The 17,264-nt window shown below is 38.0% G+C and overlaps 1 protein-coding gene across 2 annotated transcripts in view; it reads left to right on the top strand.

The window, feature by feature from the left end:
* vap (RAS p21 protein activator vap) overlaps positions 1 to 17,264 on the top strand; it is a 723,705-nt gene that overhangs the window by 418,106 nt on the left and 288,335 nt on the right. For both annotated transcript variants that reach the window (XR_016546661.1, XM_090368525.1), the window contains exon 18: positions 9,162 to 9,277. Coding sequence is in view for 1 of the 2 variants with exons in the window: in XM_090368525.1 (XP_090224651.1) it covers positions 9,162 to 9,277 (116 nt within the window). In the remaining variant the exon portion in view is untranslated. The remainder of the gene's footprint in view (positions 1 to 9,161; positions 9,278 to 17,264) is intronic.

Genomic DNA, 17,264 nt, shown 5'->3' with positions numbered 1-17,264 from the left:
GTATAACTATGATGTCATACTATTCAAAAATTCCAAAAAGTTAGAACTCGAGATATTGTACTGGTCACGAAAAATGCATCATGTACTCTAATCATACTACTAGCGAGTTCTCCACACAGACTAGTGGTCTGAGCGTGGGAAGCGCCTCTGGCAGACGCCACACATGACATCACTTCCATGACCGTTCAGATTTACTCTGTATGTCCCCCCCCCCAGGAATATTTCACATCCAAAAGTCGGCAAAAGTGCGAGCCAGTTGCTGAAATATTCACAGCTCACCACTGGTTATATCTTTAAGTAGATTCCAGAATAATATATTACAATCACCACTGCCAAGTGGTTTCCTTTATCTAGATATTAATGCATGAAGGGGTCATTGCTATAACACCAATCTGCATTTTAAGAAAAGTCCCTGATACTTTACTTCTAATAAAAAATTCAAATTACATTTTTTACTAATAAAAAAAATATTGGAAGGTGCTTTTGGTTTATTTTATAGTTTTAAGAATTTACGAATTTTTTATTTTTAAAAATACCAATAATAATATATAAAAGAAGAAATACCAAAAGCAGAGATATCCTCCTGTCAAGTGATAGATGTCTGCAAACTGGATTTCTTATTACTAGAATGGGATAAACTTGCACCTTTTTTTAATTTCAGTGCCTTTTGATTCTAGTACTCCCCCCCATTTCTTTTATATCCTGAAGAGAAGGGGAAAGATTATATCTAATCTTTCCCCTTCTCTTCACTTAAATTATGTAAATTTTCTGGGAAATATTTCAGATTAGCATTAATTGAGGCATATGATGAAAGAAAACAAGCTTGCATAGCATCAGAAAAAAAACAAAACCATCCCGTTTCACCCATCCATTCACTCAGAAAGTTTGTCTACTTCACCCTCGAATTTATAATAATAGTAATCGGGGTATGTGATGCAAGAAAGCAAGCTTATGCAGCATCGGCCAAAAAAAAAAAAATTCACACAACCATTCCCTCTAAATGTTTGTCCAGTTCCTCCTTAAATTTATTTAACCTATCAACTTCCACAATCACAGATTTCCGTACATCTATTCTACAGCTGTGTTTCCTCAATTTGAATTTATGCCCCCTGACGTTTGTAATCTGAACAAGTGGAAGAATCCCATTAGAATTCAGCGTCCTCAGCCCATTCAAGGCCTTATACACCTCAAAGGATTGAGGTGTATAAGGCCTTGAACGAAACAGCAACCCTTTGTTCCACGTACAAATCTCATTGCCATTCTCTATACTCATTCCAGCAGCTCTACATCATTCCTAAAATAAAGCCTCCAGACCTGTATACAGTACTCAAGGTGTGGCCTGACCATTGCCTTATACAGAGGGACAATCACCTCCTTTTCCTTGCTAGCAAAATTCCTGTACGTTAAACCCCCGCTATTCGCAGTATCTGTATTCGCGGTCGCTGATTTAATATAAAATGAAACCTAAAAAAAATGTGAATTTTAAAGCGCCGTGAACATTTTCCGCCATAAAAAAAACATGGGCGTGGGCTAAAATTATCTTTCCCGGTCAAAACAGTGCTCAGTGGGTAGGGGGAGAGGGGTGACAAAATCGCGAGCCTGGATGTTTCTCCCTAATCCTTGTTCAGTATGTGTTATGCGCTTGTCATGGAAGGTTTGTCGTTTGCTTTTAATTTATATGCTTAAAAATTGAATAAATTTATAAATTGATATGTTTACAAAAGTGATAAATCTACCGTTTTGCAATGTAAAACAGACTTTTTCGAGTGTGTTAATGGAAGAAAGTGATTTTATTGTGGACAAGTTCTTTCTAATCCGTACAAAAATATGGCTACGAATAACAAGGAAAATGTGAAAAGATCAAAGAGGGTGACATTAGCGAATAAAATTGAGTTATTAGATAAAATTTCTAATGGTGAAAGTGTCTCCTCAGTGGCAAAATATTATAAAATCAATGAGTCAACGGTACGATCAATCAAGAAATCAGAGGAAAAAATACGCTGTAGTGTCCGTGAAAACGCGCTAATTGCTTAAAAAATTTGCTCTGTAACTCGTGATGTTAAATTAGAAAAAATGGAAAAGGCTTTAAATCTGTGGATAGAAGACCGAACTCAAAATAAAATTCTGTTAAGTTCACTCATCATTCATGAAAAAGCAAAACTCCTTTATCAACACTTTAGCGAAACTGGTAATAGCACTGGCGGGATAGGTTTTTTTGCTAGCAAAGACACTGGTTTGAAAGATTTGTTTCAAATTTCTAATAAATATTACATTTAATATTAAATTCTTTCTTATTTTCATTTCGATGCCTTATGCTTGCATTTCACTATGTACTGTCAATGTACATAGTCATATTATGAAGGTACATATAATACATACATACATACATAGACAAAATTTTAGACTAGTTTTTCTTATATATTTCATACTTTGGAACGGACCCTTTTATTACTATGGGAGCCATAACTCAGTATTCGCGTTTTCGGTATTCGCGGCATTTCTCAGGAACGTAACCCCCCCGAATAGCGGGGGTTTACTGTATATCATTGACAAAACCCCTGCTCTTGCAGCCTCTCTGCATTGCACAGAAAACTTCATATCTGACTGCACAATTACTTCCAGGTCTGTTTCATTTTCTACCACCATAAATGTAGTACCACACAGTTGATATGTTGGGGTTATAGTTGGGGTTACTTCTACCCATATTGCATTTGTCAGTGTTAAACTTCAGTTTGCACTTCTCAGCCCATCTCCCCAAATTTTTTAGATCCTGTTGCAGTAGCACACTGCCATTACTGTCATTAACAATCTTGCCAACCTTTGTATCATCTGCAAACTTCGACGCTAAGCCTGATATACCTTCATCAATATCATTGATAAATATACAAAATAACAGTAGACCCAACACCGAATCCTCTGGGACTCCACTAATAATTCCCCGAAGAGCAGCACCCATTGACTACTACCCTCTGTCTTCTCCCACTAAACCAACCTTTTATCCATTGTAGCAACTTACCCTTAATACCATTCTGCTCCAATTTGTACAGTAGTCTTCCAGGCACAACAGTGTCAAAAGCTTTCCTGAAATCCAAGTATATGATATCAAAATTATTTTTTGCATCCAGTTCCTTTGTAACCACATCATAATATCCAGTCAAATTTGTCAGACAAGATTTTCCCTTAACAAACCCATGCTGTGTCTGAATTATTGCTGCAGTCTTGTCTAGATGATCCTGCAATGCATCTTTAACCAGTGACTCCATTATTTTACCCGGAATAGAAGTTAAACTAACTGGTCTGCAATTACCCGCATCACCCTTCGATCCCTGTTTGTGAATTGGGGATACATTTGCACATCTTCAGTCCTTGGGAACCTCCCCTGAGTCCAAGGATGCTCTCATAAATTTGGCTAAGGGTTTGCTTTACTACCTTTGTCGCCTCCTTTAATATAACTGGATAGATTCCATCCACCCCAGGTACCTTTCTTATGTTTAACTTCAACAATTTCTCCTCCACTTTGCTCTCGGTTATTACAAAATTATTATGCCTCATGCTACAATTTGATACCTTCTGGCATTTTCAATCCTTAATAACTCCTCTTGTGAATGTAGATGCAAAATACTCATTCAGTTTGTTTGCTCTGAGCAGGATCATCAACAATCGAACCATCAAGTGGACCAATCTGATTCATTCCCTATCTTTTAGAGTTTATATAAGTAAAGAAATCCTTGCTGTTTTTCTTAGCAACAGGTGTAAAGAGAAATCTTTTACCCCTGTTGATTACGAGATATCTTTGGCAAAGGATTTGTCAAAGATTTCTCGTAATCTGCCTTTGCCTGCCTAACCTCCTTTGTGACTTGATTATAGACGAGCTTATAACTGTCATAGTCTTCTGTGTCGCCTGATAATTTATATGCATCTGATGCATTTTTCTTCTCTGCCGCGAGTCTCATTAGTTCATTTGACAACCATTTAGGCCTAAACCTTGAACAATATTTCTTAATAGGTATGAAACTTTTAGTAGCTTCCACGATTAATTCCTTGAATGCTTCCCGCTTAGAATTTTCTGCTGGTAACATCATCCCACTGTACAGAATTTAGAAACTGTCTGAGACCATTGTAGTCACTTTTACGGAAGCAAAAACCCTTTCCTTTACCCCTGTTGGTAATTATGTCTTAAAGTAAATCCCACATCAGTACACTGTGATCACTGCCACCTAGTGGTTCCTTTATCTGCAAATTCTTAATACACAAATGATCACTGCTGATAACCAGATCAAGAGTATTACCCTCTCTGGTTGCCTCTCGAACTTGCTGCTGCAGAAAACAATCATCTAATAAATCCACAAAAGTCTTACTAGTGTGTGAGTGACCAATCCACAAGTTCCAGTCAATATCTGGGAAGTTAAAATCCCCAATTATAAGAAATTCTGATTTACTGGCCCACTCTATTTCTCTGTACAATTGTTCATTAAACTCATTCTGGTCGTTAGGCCTATAACACACTCCTACTCTTATTTTTGCTTTCCTAGTGCTTATGTCACAGCAAACTGACTCAACAGTGCGCTGTTCATCTATATCAACAGGATACACTTCTTTTGATTTTATGTTTTTCTTAATTAACAGCATAACCCCTCCTCCCTTCCTATCATGTCTATCCTTTCTGTACTCATTGTACTCCCTAAATTCCAATTCTGCATTCCTAATATTTTTGTGACATCACATCTCTGATATCCCAACAGTATCTGCCTTTGAGGTCTTGACCAACACTTCAAATTCATCAAATTTATTTACTGTACTTCTAGCATTGGTATATGTGCAAGTATACATTCACGTATTCTTATTCTTACTTATCCTAACACGTCCCATATACCCACCTTTTTCACAATGACTGCCGTCAGTCCCTGAAACCCCCAGCACCCCTCGCTCCAGGCCGCTGCTTATTCTAATAGAAGTAGTACAAGAATCAACTTCACCTCTGCCTGCGGTTACTTTTAACCTTTTAGTCTGTGATTCCCCCAAGCTAGCAGTTTTCCAAACCACCTAACACTGCCTCGATAGCATCAGCAAATATTTTTGCACCATTTCTATTTAAATGTATCCCATCCCTGTAGAAGCAGTCTCTCCTGACAAGGCTCTCATCATGTACTCACAACTTTTTTTTTTTTTTTTCCAACATTGACCTGTACTTGTTAAGTAAATCTGCAGATCTCCTACTCTTAATGTCATTGGTGCCAAAGTGTACAACAATATATCACCCTTTGTGCCCTTAAAAGATGATATATGCTTCACAACGTCATCAACTTTTTCCCCTGGCAGCATACCCTGGTCCTATTCCATCTATTCTTTTTACAATATACTGTCCATCTCCCTGACAATAGAGTCACCAACATAACTAGTTCCTTTGGGACCATCGCATTCTGCCTTGAAGATTGCCACTGTGTTGCCTGATGCACAGGAGTGAGCTCTGGCATTGAGTTGGGCAGCTGAGCGCTTGAAGGGCTCCTCATATTAATTTATTCGGGGGCATCTTCCCGACACCTCAATCTCTCACAGACACCCATTATAATGCTGGGTTGACGCCTAATTTCTAGACACTCTCTGCACCTCGCACATACAAAGACATCCTCCTTGGCTAGATCATGTTCTGTTCCAGAGAGTTCAGCAAACATTTCACAAGTTGCACATTTTTTTAGACTCTGATGCGTTGGAGTATCGCCCCCTCAGTTCTTCCCCTGAGTGAACTGAGGAACTTTGCTGCTCTTTTCTGGGGCATGATATTTCAAATTAATAAGATCAATAAATTGAATTAATTTATTGTCAATACTACACTATCTGACAGAATCCTAAATGCAGTGATGTGTATTATGCTATATAATTTTACGTTAGAGCTACATAGTTACCACAATTAAAAATTTGAATTATCTACCACTCTCTATACAAAAACAATGGCTGAAAGATTCAATAATGAAACAACGGTTTTATGTATATTAAGTAGTAATCTACAAAAAATCTTATCTAAATTAAAAATAAAAATAACCAGCATAACTAGAACTATAAGGCTACTTATTAAGTTCAATATAAAATAACAATTAGGTAAATAAAATGGCAAACAGTTATCGCTTTTTCTGAGCCTGTAATTCACAGCTGCAAGTTTTAAAGAGTGTCATCACCCTCTCTTATTTAAGCTGTCAACTTCCAAAATGACAGATGGAAGTTTGCTCCATCAATCAACCACCCGCTGGCTAAAGGCAAATTTCTGCACACATGTTCTACAACTGTTTTTCCTCAATTTGAATTAATGCCCCTTCAGGTGCGTCTATGATGCAGTCACAAAGGAACTGGATGCAACAGATAATTTTGATATCATATACTAGATTTCAGGAAAACTTTTGATAGTATTGTACATGGAAGACTGCTATACAAATTGGAGCAGTATGACATTAAGGGCAAGTTGCTGCTATGGATAAAGGGATGGTTGAGTGGTAGAAGATAGAGAGTGATAATCAATGGACAATGGTCTACGTAGACTAATGTTATTTGTGCGAGTCCTTCACCAGGGTTAGGCGTTTGGCACATTTCGTTTTCTATATATATCAGTGATATTGATGAAGGTATATTAGGCTTAGTGTCAAAGTTTGCAGATGACACGAAGGTTGACAGGGTTGTTAATGACAGTAATGACTGTATGCTACTGCAGCAGGATCTAGAAAAGTTGGGTGAATGGGCTGAGAGGTGGCAACCGAATTTTAACATTGACAAATGCAGAGTACTGTATATGGGTAGCGGTAAATCTAGAGTAATGTACCAACTGTGTGTCACTACACTCAGGGTAGTGGAGAACAAAAAAGACCTGGGGGGGTAATTGTGCAGTCAGATATGAAGTTTTCTGAGCAGCGTAGACAGGCTGCCAGAGCAGCTCATGGGGTCTTGCCAATGATATACAGGAATTTTACTAGCAGGGATAAGGAGGTGATTATCCCTTTGTATAAGGCACTGGTCAGGCCAAACCTTGAGTACTGCATACAGGTCTAGAGGCCTCATTTTAGGAAGGATATAGAGTTGATGGAACAAATACAGAGAATAGAATTGGTGAATGGAACAAAGGGTTGCACTTACGAAGATGGGTCTTAATTTCTGCAATTTGCAGCATCTGGAGCCTATGCACCTTCAAGGTGATCTGATTGTGGCATAAAAGTCTTTAAAAGATTTGAGCAAGCTCAATTCCAATGGGATTCTTCTTTTTGCTCAGATTATGCACTTGATGGGGCATAAATTCAAATTGTGTAAAGACAGTTGTCTTATGGCAACTGGCTTTCCATAAGATTCCCTTATGACATCTTAGAGATCCCATAAGGGAATATATAGGCAGTTCCCACTTTGAGTTCCTGGGTTTAATTTTTTTTTTTTTTTTTTCACGTATCAACAGAATCAAAAATATGAACATTAATTGCAATAAATAAATGCTAAACATTCAGAAATGTGACCTTTATTTATCATTACTATCATCAAATTTCATTTTGAGAATGTAACCCCTATTTTTAACATTACGTCTATGGGAAATAAAATTCCTGCTTTACGAGCGTGTGCTGGGAACGAATTAATTTGAAAAGTTGGGAACTACCTCTATTAAATATTTATACAAAAAAGCAGTTATTGGAGAAATCCAGAAATTTTCTATTACTAACTGAGAGGCTAACCCTTAAGTTGCAGTCAATATCTGAAAGATTAAAATCCCAGCTGTTAAAATATTTTGATTAGCTGGCGTAGTCTGTTTTCTGTTTTTTCTGTTTATTATGCTCAGTATGATCTTTTGTGTACGACATTCTCCTACTCTCATTTTTGTTTTCCCTGTGCTTGTTGTCTTATGGCAACTGGCTTTCCATAAGATTCCCTTATGACATCTTAGAGATCCCATAAGGGAATATATAGGCAGTTCCCACTTTGAGTTCCTGGGTTTAATTTTTTTTTTTTTTTTTCACGTGTCAACAGAATCAAAAATATGAACATTAATTGCAATAAATAAATGCTAAACATTCAGAACTGTGACCTTTATTTATCATTACTATCATCAAATTTCATTTTGAGAATGTAACCCCTATTTTTAACATTACGTCTATGGGAAATAAAATTCCTGCTTTACGAGCGTGTGCTGGGAAAGAATTAACTTGAAAAGTTGGGAACTACCTCTATTAAATATTTATACAAAAAAGCAGTTATTGGAGAAATCCAGAAATTTTCTATTACTAACTGAGAGGCTAACCCTTAAGTTGCAGTCAGTATCTGAAAGATTAAAATCCCAGCTGTTAAAATATTTTGATTAGCTGGCATAGTCTGTTTTCTGTTTTTTCTGTTTATTATGCTCAGTATGATCTTTTGTGTACGACATTCTCCTACTCTCATTTCTGTTTTCCCTGTGCTTCTGTCACTTCAGTTTGACTTAGTGTTACATTGACCACGTGTGCGCGCGCGCGCGCGCGCGCGTGTGTGTGTGTGTGTGCGCGCGCGCGCGTGTGTGTGTGTGTGTGCGCGCGCGCGTGTGTGTTGGGCATACTGTTTTAGAATCTCTGTGCTTGACGAAAAATCTAACTCTGCTCCCTCTCCTGTTGTCATGTATGTCCTCTCTGTATTTGATAGTATGAACCAGAGCTATAATGCTCAATCCTTTCTGTATGCATTGTACACAGCATATTCAAATTTTTGCTTTATCTGCCATATTCAATTTGATACCTGTTTCTGATATTCCCATATTGTCAGCATTGGATGATTCAAGCTTCAAGCAGTACTTCAGATTCATCAAATTTATTTAATTTAATCATAGATCACTATGATATAAACAAGAGTTTCTTCCCCCTCCCCATTTTCCAAGTTACTGCATGTCCCAAGAGAAGCAATGCAATAATCAGTTTGACCTCTGCTTATGAATGCTACTAAATTATTGCATATCCCTTCCCCAAACTATCAATTTTAAAAACCATATAATAGCCTCTGTAGATTCAGGAAATATTCTTTCACCTGCCATCTATTCAGTTATCTCATCTCTATAAAAACAGTCTCTTCTATTGATTTTTGACAGAAGTGAGACATACAATGTAAGATAAAAGTAGAGCAATACACAGAATTTGCTGTTACAATTACTACAGTTTAATTTTTAATTTCAGCTAAATCCAAGCAAGCTGGAAAGTCCAAGTGAAGCCTGTACAAATGCAGAACATCTTCTCAGTTTACTAGATGAAATCATTGAATCCATATTTTGTGCTATAGATGCTTGTCCTAGGTAAGAACATTTTCAAGTATGTCATAGTCAAATTGTCCTTTGCAAAGTACATACAGTTAAATGGACTGAGATCACTTAATATGGAATGATTGTTGCCATAAGTAGAGATTTGATGGATTTTTTTTTTTTTTTTTTTTTTTTTTAGTCAAAGAGTGAATGAAAGTAGGTATAAGCAGTAATAAAATCAGTAATTATGAAAGAAAAAAAAAAGTTTAAAATTAGTATTAGTATTAATAGTGGCAATGATGCAAAAAAGCAAACTTATACAGCATCAGCCCCCTCCCAAAAAATGACATTTCAGCTATCAATCCCCTCCAAGTTTCTCAGTTCTTTCCTGAATTTAATTAAACTATCCACTTCTACAACAATGGATGGAAGCCTGATCCAACAATCATCCATCTGCTGGCTGATGGAAAACTTCCGCACATCTATTTGCAATGATTCTCCCTCAGTTTCAGTTTACGCCCCCCCCCCTCCATGTGCATAATCTGAGCAAGAGCCTTAAACACATCAATTAGATTACCTCATAAGTGCCTAGTCTCCACTTTCTTCCCATTGCCTTTCTCTCTACCCATTCCAGCAACTCTGTAACCTTCCTAAAATGAAGCCGCCAGATCTGTGTGGACTAAAGGTATGGCCCTGACCATTGCCTTATACAATGGGATAATCATATCCTTATCCCTGATAGCAAAATTCCTATATATCATTGACAAAACCTCATGAGCTGTCTTTGGCAGCCATCTACACTGCTCAGAGAACTTCAAATCAGACTGCACAATTACTCCAGATCCTTTTTATTTTCCACTCCCCTTACTATCAATTGTGTATCACACAGTTAATACATTATTCTGCGGTTACCTACTCATATGCAGTACTTCGGATTTGTCAACTTCAATCGCAATTTATCAGCCATTCTGTCTAATTTTTGTACATCCTGTTGTAGCAGCATACCTTCATTACTATCATTAACCACCCTGCCAACTTAGACATGAAGCCTGATATACCCTCATCAGTATCATTAGTAAATACAGAAAACAACAATGGGCCAGCACTGAACCTGTGAGATTCCACTAATAACATTAGTTCACTCATGAAGAGCAGTCTCCACTGATAACTACTCTCTGTCTTCTTCCACTCAACCATTCCTTTATTGTTGAAGGAATGGTTGAGTGGGAGTAACTAATGCCACACTGCTCCAATTTGTACAGCAGTCTTTTATGTGCAGCTGTATCAAAAGTCAATTTCTTTTTCAAATAAAATCAAATTCTATGACATAAAAATAGGTTTTTGAATCCACTTCCTTTGTCCTTACATCATATTATCTAATCAAATTGGTCAGTCAAGATCTTCCCTTAACAAACCCATGCTGTTACTGAAGAATAACTGAACTCCTGATTAGATGGTCCTACATTACTTCTTTAACCAATGACTCCATTATCTTCCATGGAACAGAAGTTAAGCCGACTGGACTAGCCGGGTGGGTAAAGTGCCTGCCTGGCAACCCAAAGGTCGTGGATTCGAATCCTGCCTCGGGCTTGGATCAAAGTACTGCAAGAAACCTTGGGAGGTGCATTATGGCCACAGAAGTTAAACTGACAAGTCTGTAATTAATTAGGTCATCCTTTGATCTGCCTTTGTGAATTGGGGATGCATTTGCACATTTCCAGTCTGTAGGGACTTCCCCTGAATTGAAAGCTGCTCTCATAATTCTGGCTAAGGGTTTGCTTACCTCCTTTGTGCCTACCTTAATATAATTAGATAGATCTCTCCACCTCAGGTACCTTTTTTATGTTTAACTTCAACAATTTATCCTCCACTTTGTTCTCAATTATTACAAAATCTTTTAACTCCCCTTTAGAGTTTGATAAACTTCTGGCATCCCCTCAAACAATTCCTCGTATGTGAATTCAGAATGCGTATCCAATCTGTCATCAACAGTTAAACAACTGATATCAAGAGGGCTGGTGCGATTCAACACCTTCCTTCTAGTGTTTATATAAATAAAGAAGTATTTACTGCTTCTGGCAGTCTTTACCAGGGAATTCTTATAATCTGCCTTGCATAACCTGCTTTGTGACTTGATTTCAAACTAGTTTATATCTACTATAGACTTCTGTATGACCTGACAATGTATATGCATCCTATGCATTTTTCTTCTCTGCCATGTGTCTCAGTAGTTCATCTATGTTTAAGACATCGATTTATGTTTAAGCCTTGCAGGGTATTTCTTAGTTGGTATGAAAAGCCTAGAGGTTTCTATGATTACTTCCCTGAATGCTTCCCATTTAGAATTTGCTGTTGGCAGCATCATCAGGTGGATAGAATTTAAGCACTGAGCCTATTGTAGTCACTCTTACAAAAGCAAATAGCCCTTCCCTTTATCCTTGACAGTAGTTATGTCTTTAAGTAAATCTCATATCAGTATATTGTGATCATGCCACCCAAAGAGCTTTTATCTGCAGGTTCTTAATGCTTGATAATCAGACCAAGATTAATGTTCTCTTTAGTTGCCTGTCTAGCATGATACTGTAGAAAACAGTCATTCAGTAAAATCCTGCATTATAAGACATTCTGATTTACTGGCCCATTCTATTTCTCTGTACAGTTCATCTTACTCATCATATTCATTCGGCCTATAATACATCCTACCCTTGCTTTTGTTTTCCCAGAGCTGCTTATTTCTCACTAAAGTTACTCAGTATTGCACTGTCCACCCATGTTAACTGGATGCACTGCCTTAGATTTTATGCAGATTTATTAGATTTTATTCTTAACTAAAAGGATAATCCCTTCCTTCATCCTGTCTTTCATTTTTCATGTGGTGTCACTACTCAGATACCCCCCATCCTCCATGTCTGCAATTGTAAGATCAAGGTTAGACAATGGATTGCCAGTTTACAACTCTGCTAGATCCAGCATCTTGAGGTTTTTGGACACTATTCATCACAATGTCCTAAGCATTGCTCTTGCGGCCTAATGTACATCTCCTGTGCGAAGCCTGTAGGCAGAAGCTCACGATCCTCCACTTTCTATGAAGACAAATTTTACTGCTTAATTATGCTGTCAAAATCAAGAGCCAACCCCTGCATCCAGCATGGAAGCATCTATTTACTCCAGGTTGGGAGAACTTGTATGCCATTTATCCATCAATAAATTGACCTGCTGGCATATGTCTTTGCTCATTACTGGACAATTGGCAGCTAGATCTTTCTAAAATACCCACCACTAGTTCCACTGCTCCTCCATGGGCTCTTTGTCCTGCAGCATGTGACCTGTCTCTGCAAAAATGTGGGAAAAGCACTTTTTCTCCACAGAATATAAAACAACTTAATAAATCTCTAACTGAAAAATATGAATCTTATACACAGATTAGCATTAGCAAAGGCACATGATGCAAGAAAGCAACCTTATATAGAATCAACCAAAAAAAAAAAAAAAAAACCCTTATTTCACCCATCCACTCGCTCCAAATGTTTGTCAATTTCTGCCTTGAATCTGTTTAAGCTATCAACTTCTACGACAGATGAAAGTTTGTTCCACCAATCAACCACCCGCTGGCTAAAGGCAAACTTCTGCCTTTAAAGGCAAACTAACAGCATAACCCGTCCTACATCTATCCTACAACCGTCTTTCCTCAATTTGAATTTATGCCCCTCAGGCGATTATTCTGAGCAAGAGGAAGAATCCCAAACCATTCAAGGCTTTATACACCTCAATCAGATCACCTCGCAGATGCCTAGTCTCCAGACACTGTAATTTGCAAAACTTAAGCCTTTCTTCGTAAGAGCAACCCTTTGTTCCATTCACTAATCTTATTGCCCTTCTCTGTACTCGTTCCAACGGCCCTACATCCTTCTTAAAATTCTTCCAAACCTGTATACAGTACTGAACGTGTGGCCTGACCATTGCCTTATACAAGGGGATAATCACCTCCTTATCCCTGCTAGAAAAATTCCTGTATATCATTGACAAGACACCATGAGCTACTCATGCAGACTGTCTGCACTGCTCAGAAAACTTCATATCTGCCTGCACAATAACCCCCAGGTCCTTTTCATTCTCTACCATTGTCAGTGTGGTACCGCAGAGTTGATACATTACTCTGAGATTACTGCTTCCCATATGCAGCACGTTACATTTATCAATGTTAAACTTCATTTGCCACCTCTCAACCCATCTGCTCAACCTTTCTAGATCCTGTTGTAGCAGTGTACTGTCATTAATGTCATTAACAACCCTGCCAATCTTCGTATCGTCTGCAAACTTGGACATTAAGCTTGAGATATACCATCATCAATATTATTTATAAATACAGAAAACAACAATGGACCCAACACTGAACCCTGAGGGACTCCACTAATAACATTAGTTCATGAAAAGCAGTGTCCATTGATTACCACTCTCTGTCTTCTCCCACTCAACCATCCCTTTATCCATAGCAGCAATTTGCCTCCAATGCCATGCTGCTCCAGTTTGTGCAGCAGTCTTCCATGTGCAACAGTATCAAAGGCTTTTTTAAGATCCAAATATATGAAATCAAAGTTATTCTTTGAATCCAGTTCCTTTGTGACTACATCATAGTATCCAATCAGATTAGTCAATCAAGACTTCCCCTTAACAAACGCATGCTGTGTCTGAGCTATAACTGAAGTCTTATCTAGATGATCCTGCAATGCTTTTCTTTAACCAGTGCCTCCATTACTTTCCCTGAAACAGAAGTTAAACTAACAGGTCTGTAATTACCTGTGTCTCCCTTTGATCCTCCTTTGTTGATTGGGGTCACATTTGCACATCTCCAGTCCATGGGTACCTCCCCTGAGTCCAGGGAAGCTCTCATAATTATGGCTAAGGGTTTGCTTTCTTCCTTTGCCGCCTCCTTTAATATAACTGGAGAGATTCCATCCACCCCAGGTGTTTTTCTTGTGTTTATCTTCAACAATTTCTCCTCCACTTTACTCTCAGTTATTACAAGATTATCTAGCTTACTGCCAGAGTTGAATACACCTCTGAATTCCCCTCCCTGAATAACTCCTCATGTGAATGTCGATGCAAAATATTCATTTAGTTGGTTAGCTACCTGAGCAGGATCATCAACAGTTGAACCATCGATATCAAGTGGACCAATCTGATTCATCCCCTTCCTTCCAGAGTTTACATAAGTGAAGAACTCTTTGTTGTTTTTCTTTGCATCCTTTGTAATCTGCCTTCGCCTGCCTAACCTCCTTTGTAACTTGGTTACAGACCTACTTATGTCTATCATAGGCTTCTCTGTCGCATGTTAATTTATATGCATCTGATGCATTTTACTTCTCTGTCACATATCTAATTAGTTCATCTGACATCCATTTAGGTCTAAATCTTGAACAATATTTCTTTGTTGATATGAAAAGCCTAGTAGCTTCTAAGATTAATTCTTTGAATGCTTTCCATTTTGAATTTGCTGTTGGTAACATCATCAGTTGGTTCCACCTTATAGAATTTAAATGGTCACCTTTATGAAATCAAAAATCCTTCTCTTTACCTTTGATGTTAGTTACTTCTTTGAGTAAATCCCACTTCAGCACACTATGATCACTGCCACCTAGTGGTTCCTTTATCTGCAGATTCTTGATGCACAAAGAATCACTACTGATAATCAGATCAAGAATATTACTCCTTCTAGTTGCCTCCCGAACATGCTGCTGTAGAAAACAATCATCCAATAAATGCACAAAAGCCTTTCTAGTGTGTGAGTGACCAACCCACAAATTCCAGTCAATGTCCAGGAAATTAAAATCCCCCATTATAAGACACACTAATTTACTGGCCCACTCTATTTCTCTGCACAATTGCTCATTATACTCATCAGATTCATTAGGCCTATAACACACACCTACTGTCATTTTTCCTTTCCCAGTGCTTATGTCACACCAAACAGACTCAACATTGCATTGTCCACCCACATCAACTGGATGCACTTCCTTAGATTTTATGTTTCTTAACTAACAGCATAACCCGTCCTCCCTTCCTGTCCTATCATTTTGGAGACATCAGATATACATTGATGGCTCCAAAACTGACTATCATGTTAGTGCAGCTGTCGTTCTTCCATCATCCGTAATCTCTATTCAGTTACCCTTAGAATGCAGTATCTTTACTGCTGAACTAAATGCTATACAAATGGCCCTAGAAACTATAAAATTACACCAGTTTACCAATAGTGTTATTTTTACCGACTCTCCTTGTGCCCTTCTCGATTTACAGCAACAACATCACAACTACCTGCTTGGTAACATTCAAAACTTGCTAATTCATATAGCTATGAACACAAAAGTAGTAAAATTTTGTTGCAAATTGTAGTGTGTCCAAACACTATAATTTGCCAAACTTAAGTACATTCTTGTAAGAGTATTCCTTTATGTTCTTGACTAATCTAATTGTTCATCTATACGCCAAATGAGGCTTCCAGACCTGTGTTCAATACTCAAGATGTGTAGTGTAACCATTGCCTTATACAATGGGATAACTACCTTGTCCCTCCTGGCAAAGTTATTATTAGTGGTAGTAGTAGTAGTGGTGGTGGAATATGATGCAAGAAAGCAAGCTTATAAAGCATCAGCAAAAAAAAAAAACGCTCCCATATTGCCTGTCCATCATCCCCTCCTATAATTTGTCTATTTTCTTCCTTGAATTGAAAAAAACTGGTCACTTCCACAACAGCAGACGGAAGTTTGCTCCGACAGTCAATCAAACTGCTTTCTTGCATCACATGCCACTACTGGTTGAAGGCAAACCTCTGTGTATTTGTCCTGCAACCATCCTTCCTCAATTTGATTTTATGCACTCTAATGTGTAGTCTGAGCAAGAGTTAGAATGCCATCAGCATTGACCTTACTCAATCCTTTTGAAGCCTAAAACACCTCACTCAGATCTCCTCACAGGTGCCTAGTCTCAGATGTTGCAATTTGCAGAACTGAAGCATGCCTTGCCCTTACTATTTAACTGTATCTCATCCCCATCAAATCACTGTTTTGTTCCCTTCACCAGTCTCATTGCCCTTCCCTGTATCCGTTCCAGCAGATCTACATCATTCCTGAAATCAGGCCACTAGGACTGTATGCAGTACTCAAGATGTGGCCTAACTATTGCCTTATAAAATCGAATAATCATTTCTCTAAACCCCATGAACTGCCCTGGAAACACATTTGCATTGCTAAGAGAACTTCATATCTCACAGCACAATTACTCCAGATTGTTTTCATTTTCCACTGCCCTGAGTGTAGTACCACACAGTTGATGTGTTAATTTGGGATTAGTGCTACCATATGCACTACTTTGCATTGTCAATATTAAACTTCAACTGCCATTTTTCTGCTCATCTGCCTAATTTTTTAGAACTTGTTTCACTAGCTTACTCTGGTTACTGTCATTAACCCCCTGCCAACCTTTGTATCTTCTGCAAACGTACGATATTAATTAAGCCTGATACACCTTAATCAATATCATTAATAAATATAGAAAACAACAACAATGAGACCAGCACTGAATCCCAGGGGGACTCACTTAAATTTGTCTATGACTCACTTAAATTTGTCTAGGAATTGATCTATGATGCAATACATATTGGTCCGACAAGAAAGCCCCTTAACAAATCCATGCTGTGATTGTAGTATAACTGCATTCCTGTCTAGATATTCCTGCATTACTTCTTTAACTAGAGACTCCATTTTTTTTCTTGGAATAGAAGTGAAGCTAATTGGTCTGAAATTACATATGTCACCTTTAGATCCCCTATGTGAACTGGGGATACATTTGCACATCTCCAATCCATAGGGATCTCTCCTGAATCCAAAGCTACTCTTATAATTATGGCTGTGTTTGCTTACCTCCTTTGTTGCCTCCCTTATTATAATTGGATAGTTCCCGTGCACCCTTGCCGCCTTTCTTTATGTTAAGCTTCAACAATTTCTCTTTCACTTTCCTCTGATTTATCACAGGATCATTTAGC

This window comes from Mastigoproctus giganteus, chromosome 2 (genome assembly GCF_048544385.1).
Source record: "Mastigoproctus giganteus isolate SK-2022 chromosome 2, ASM4854438v1, whole genome shotgun sequence".
Taxonomy (NCBI): Eukaryota; Metazoa; Arthropoda; class Arachnida; order Uropygi; family Thelyphonidae; genus Mastigoproctus; species Mastigoproctus giganteus.
This window is presented reverse-complemented; position numbering and strand designations above follow the sequence as displayed.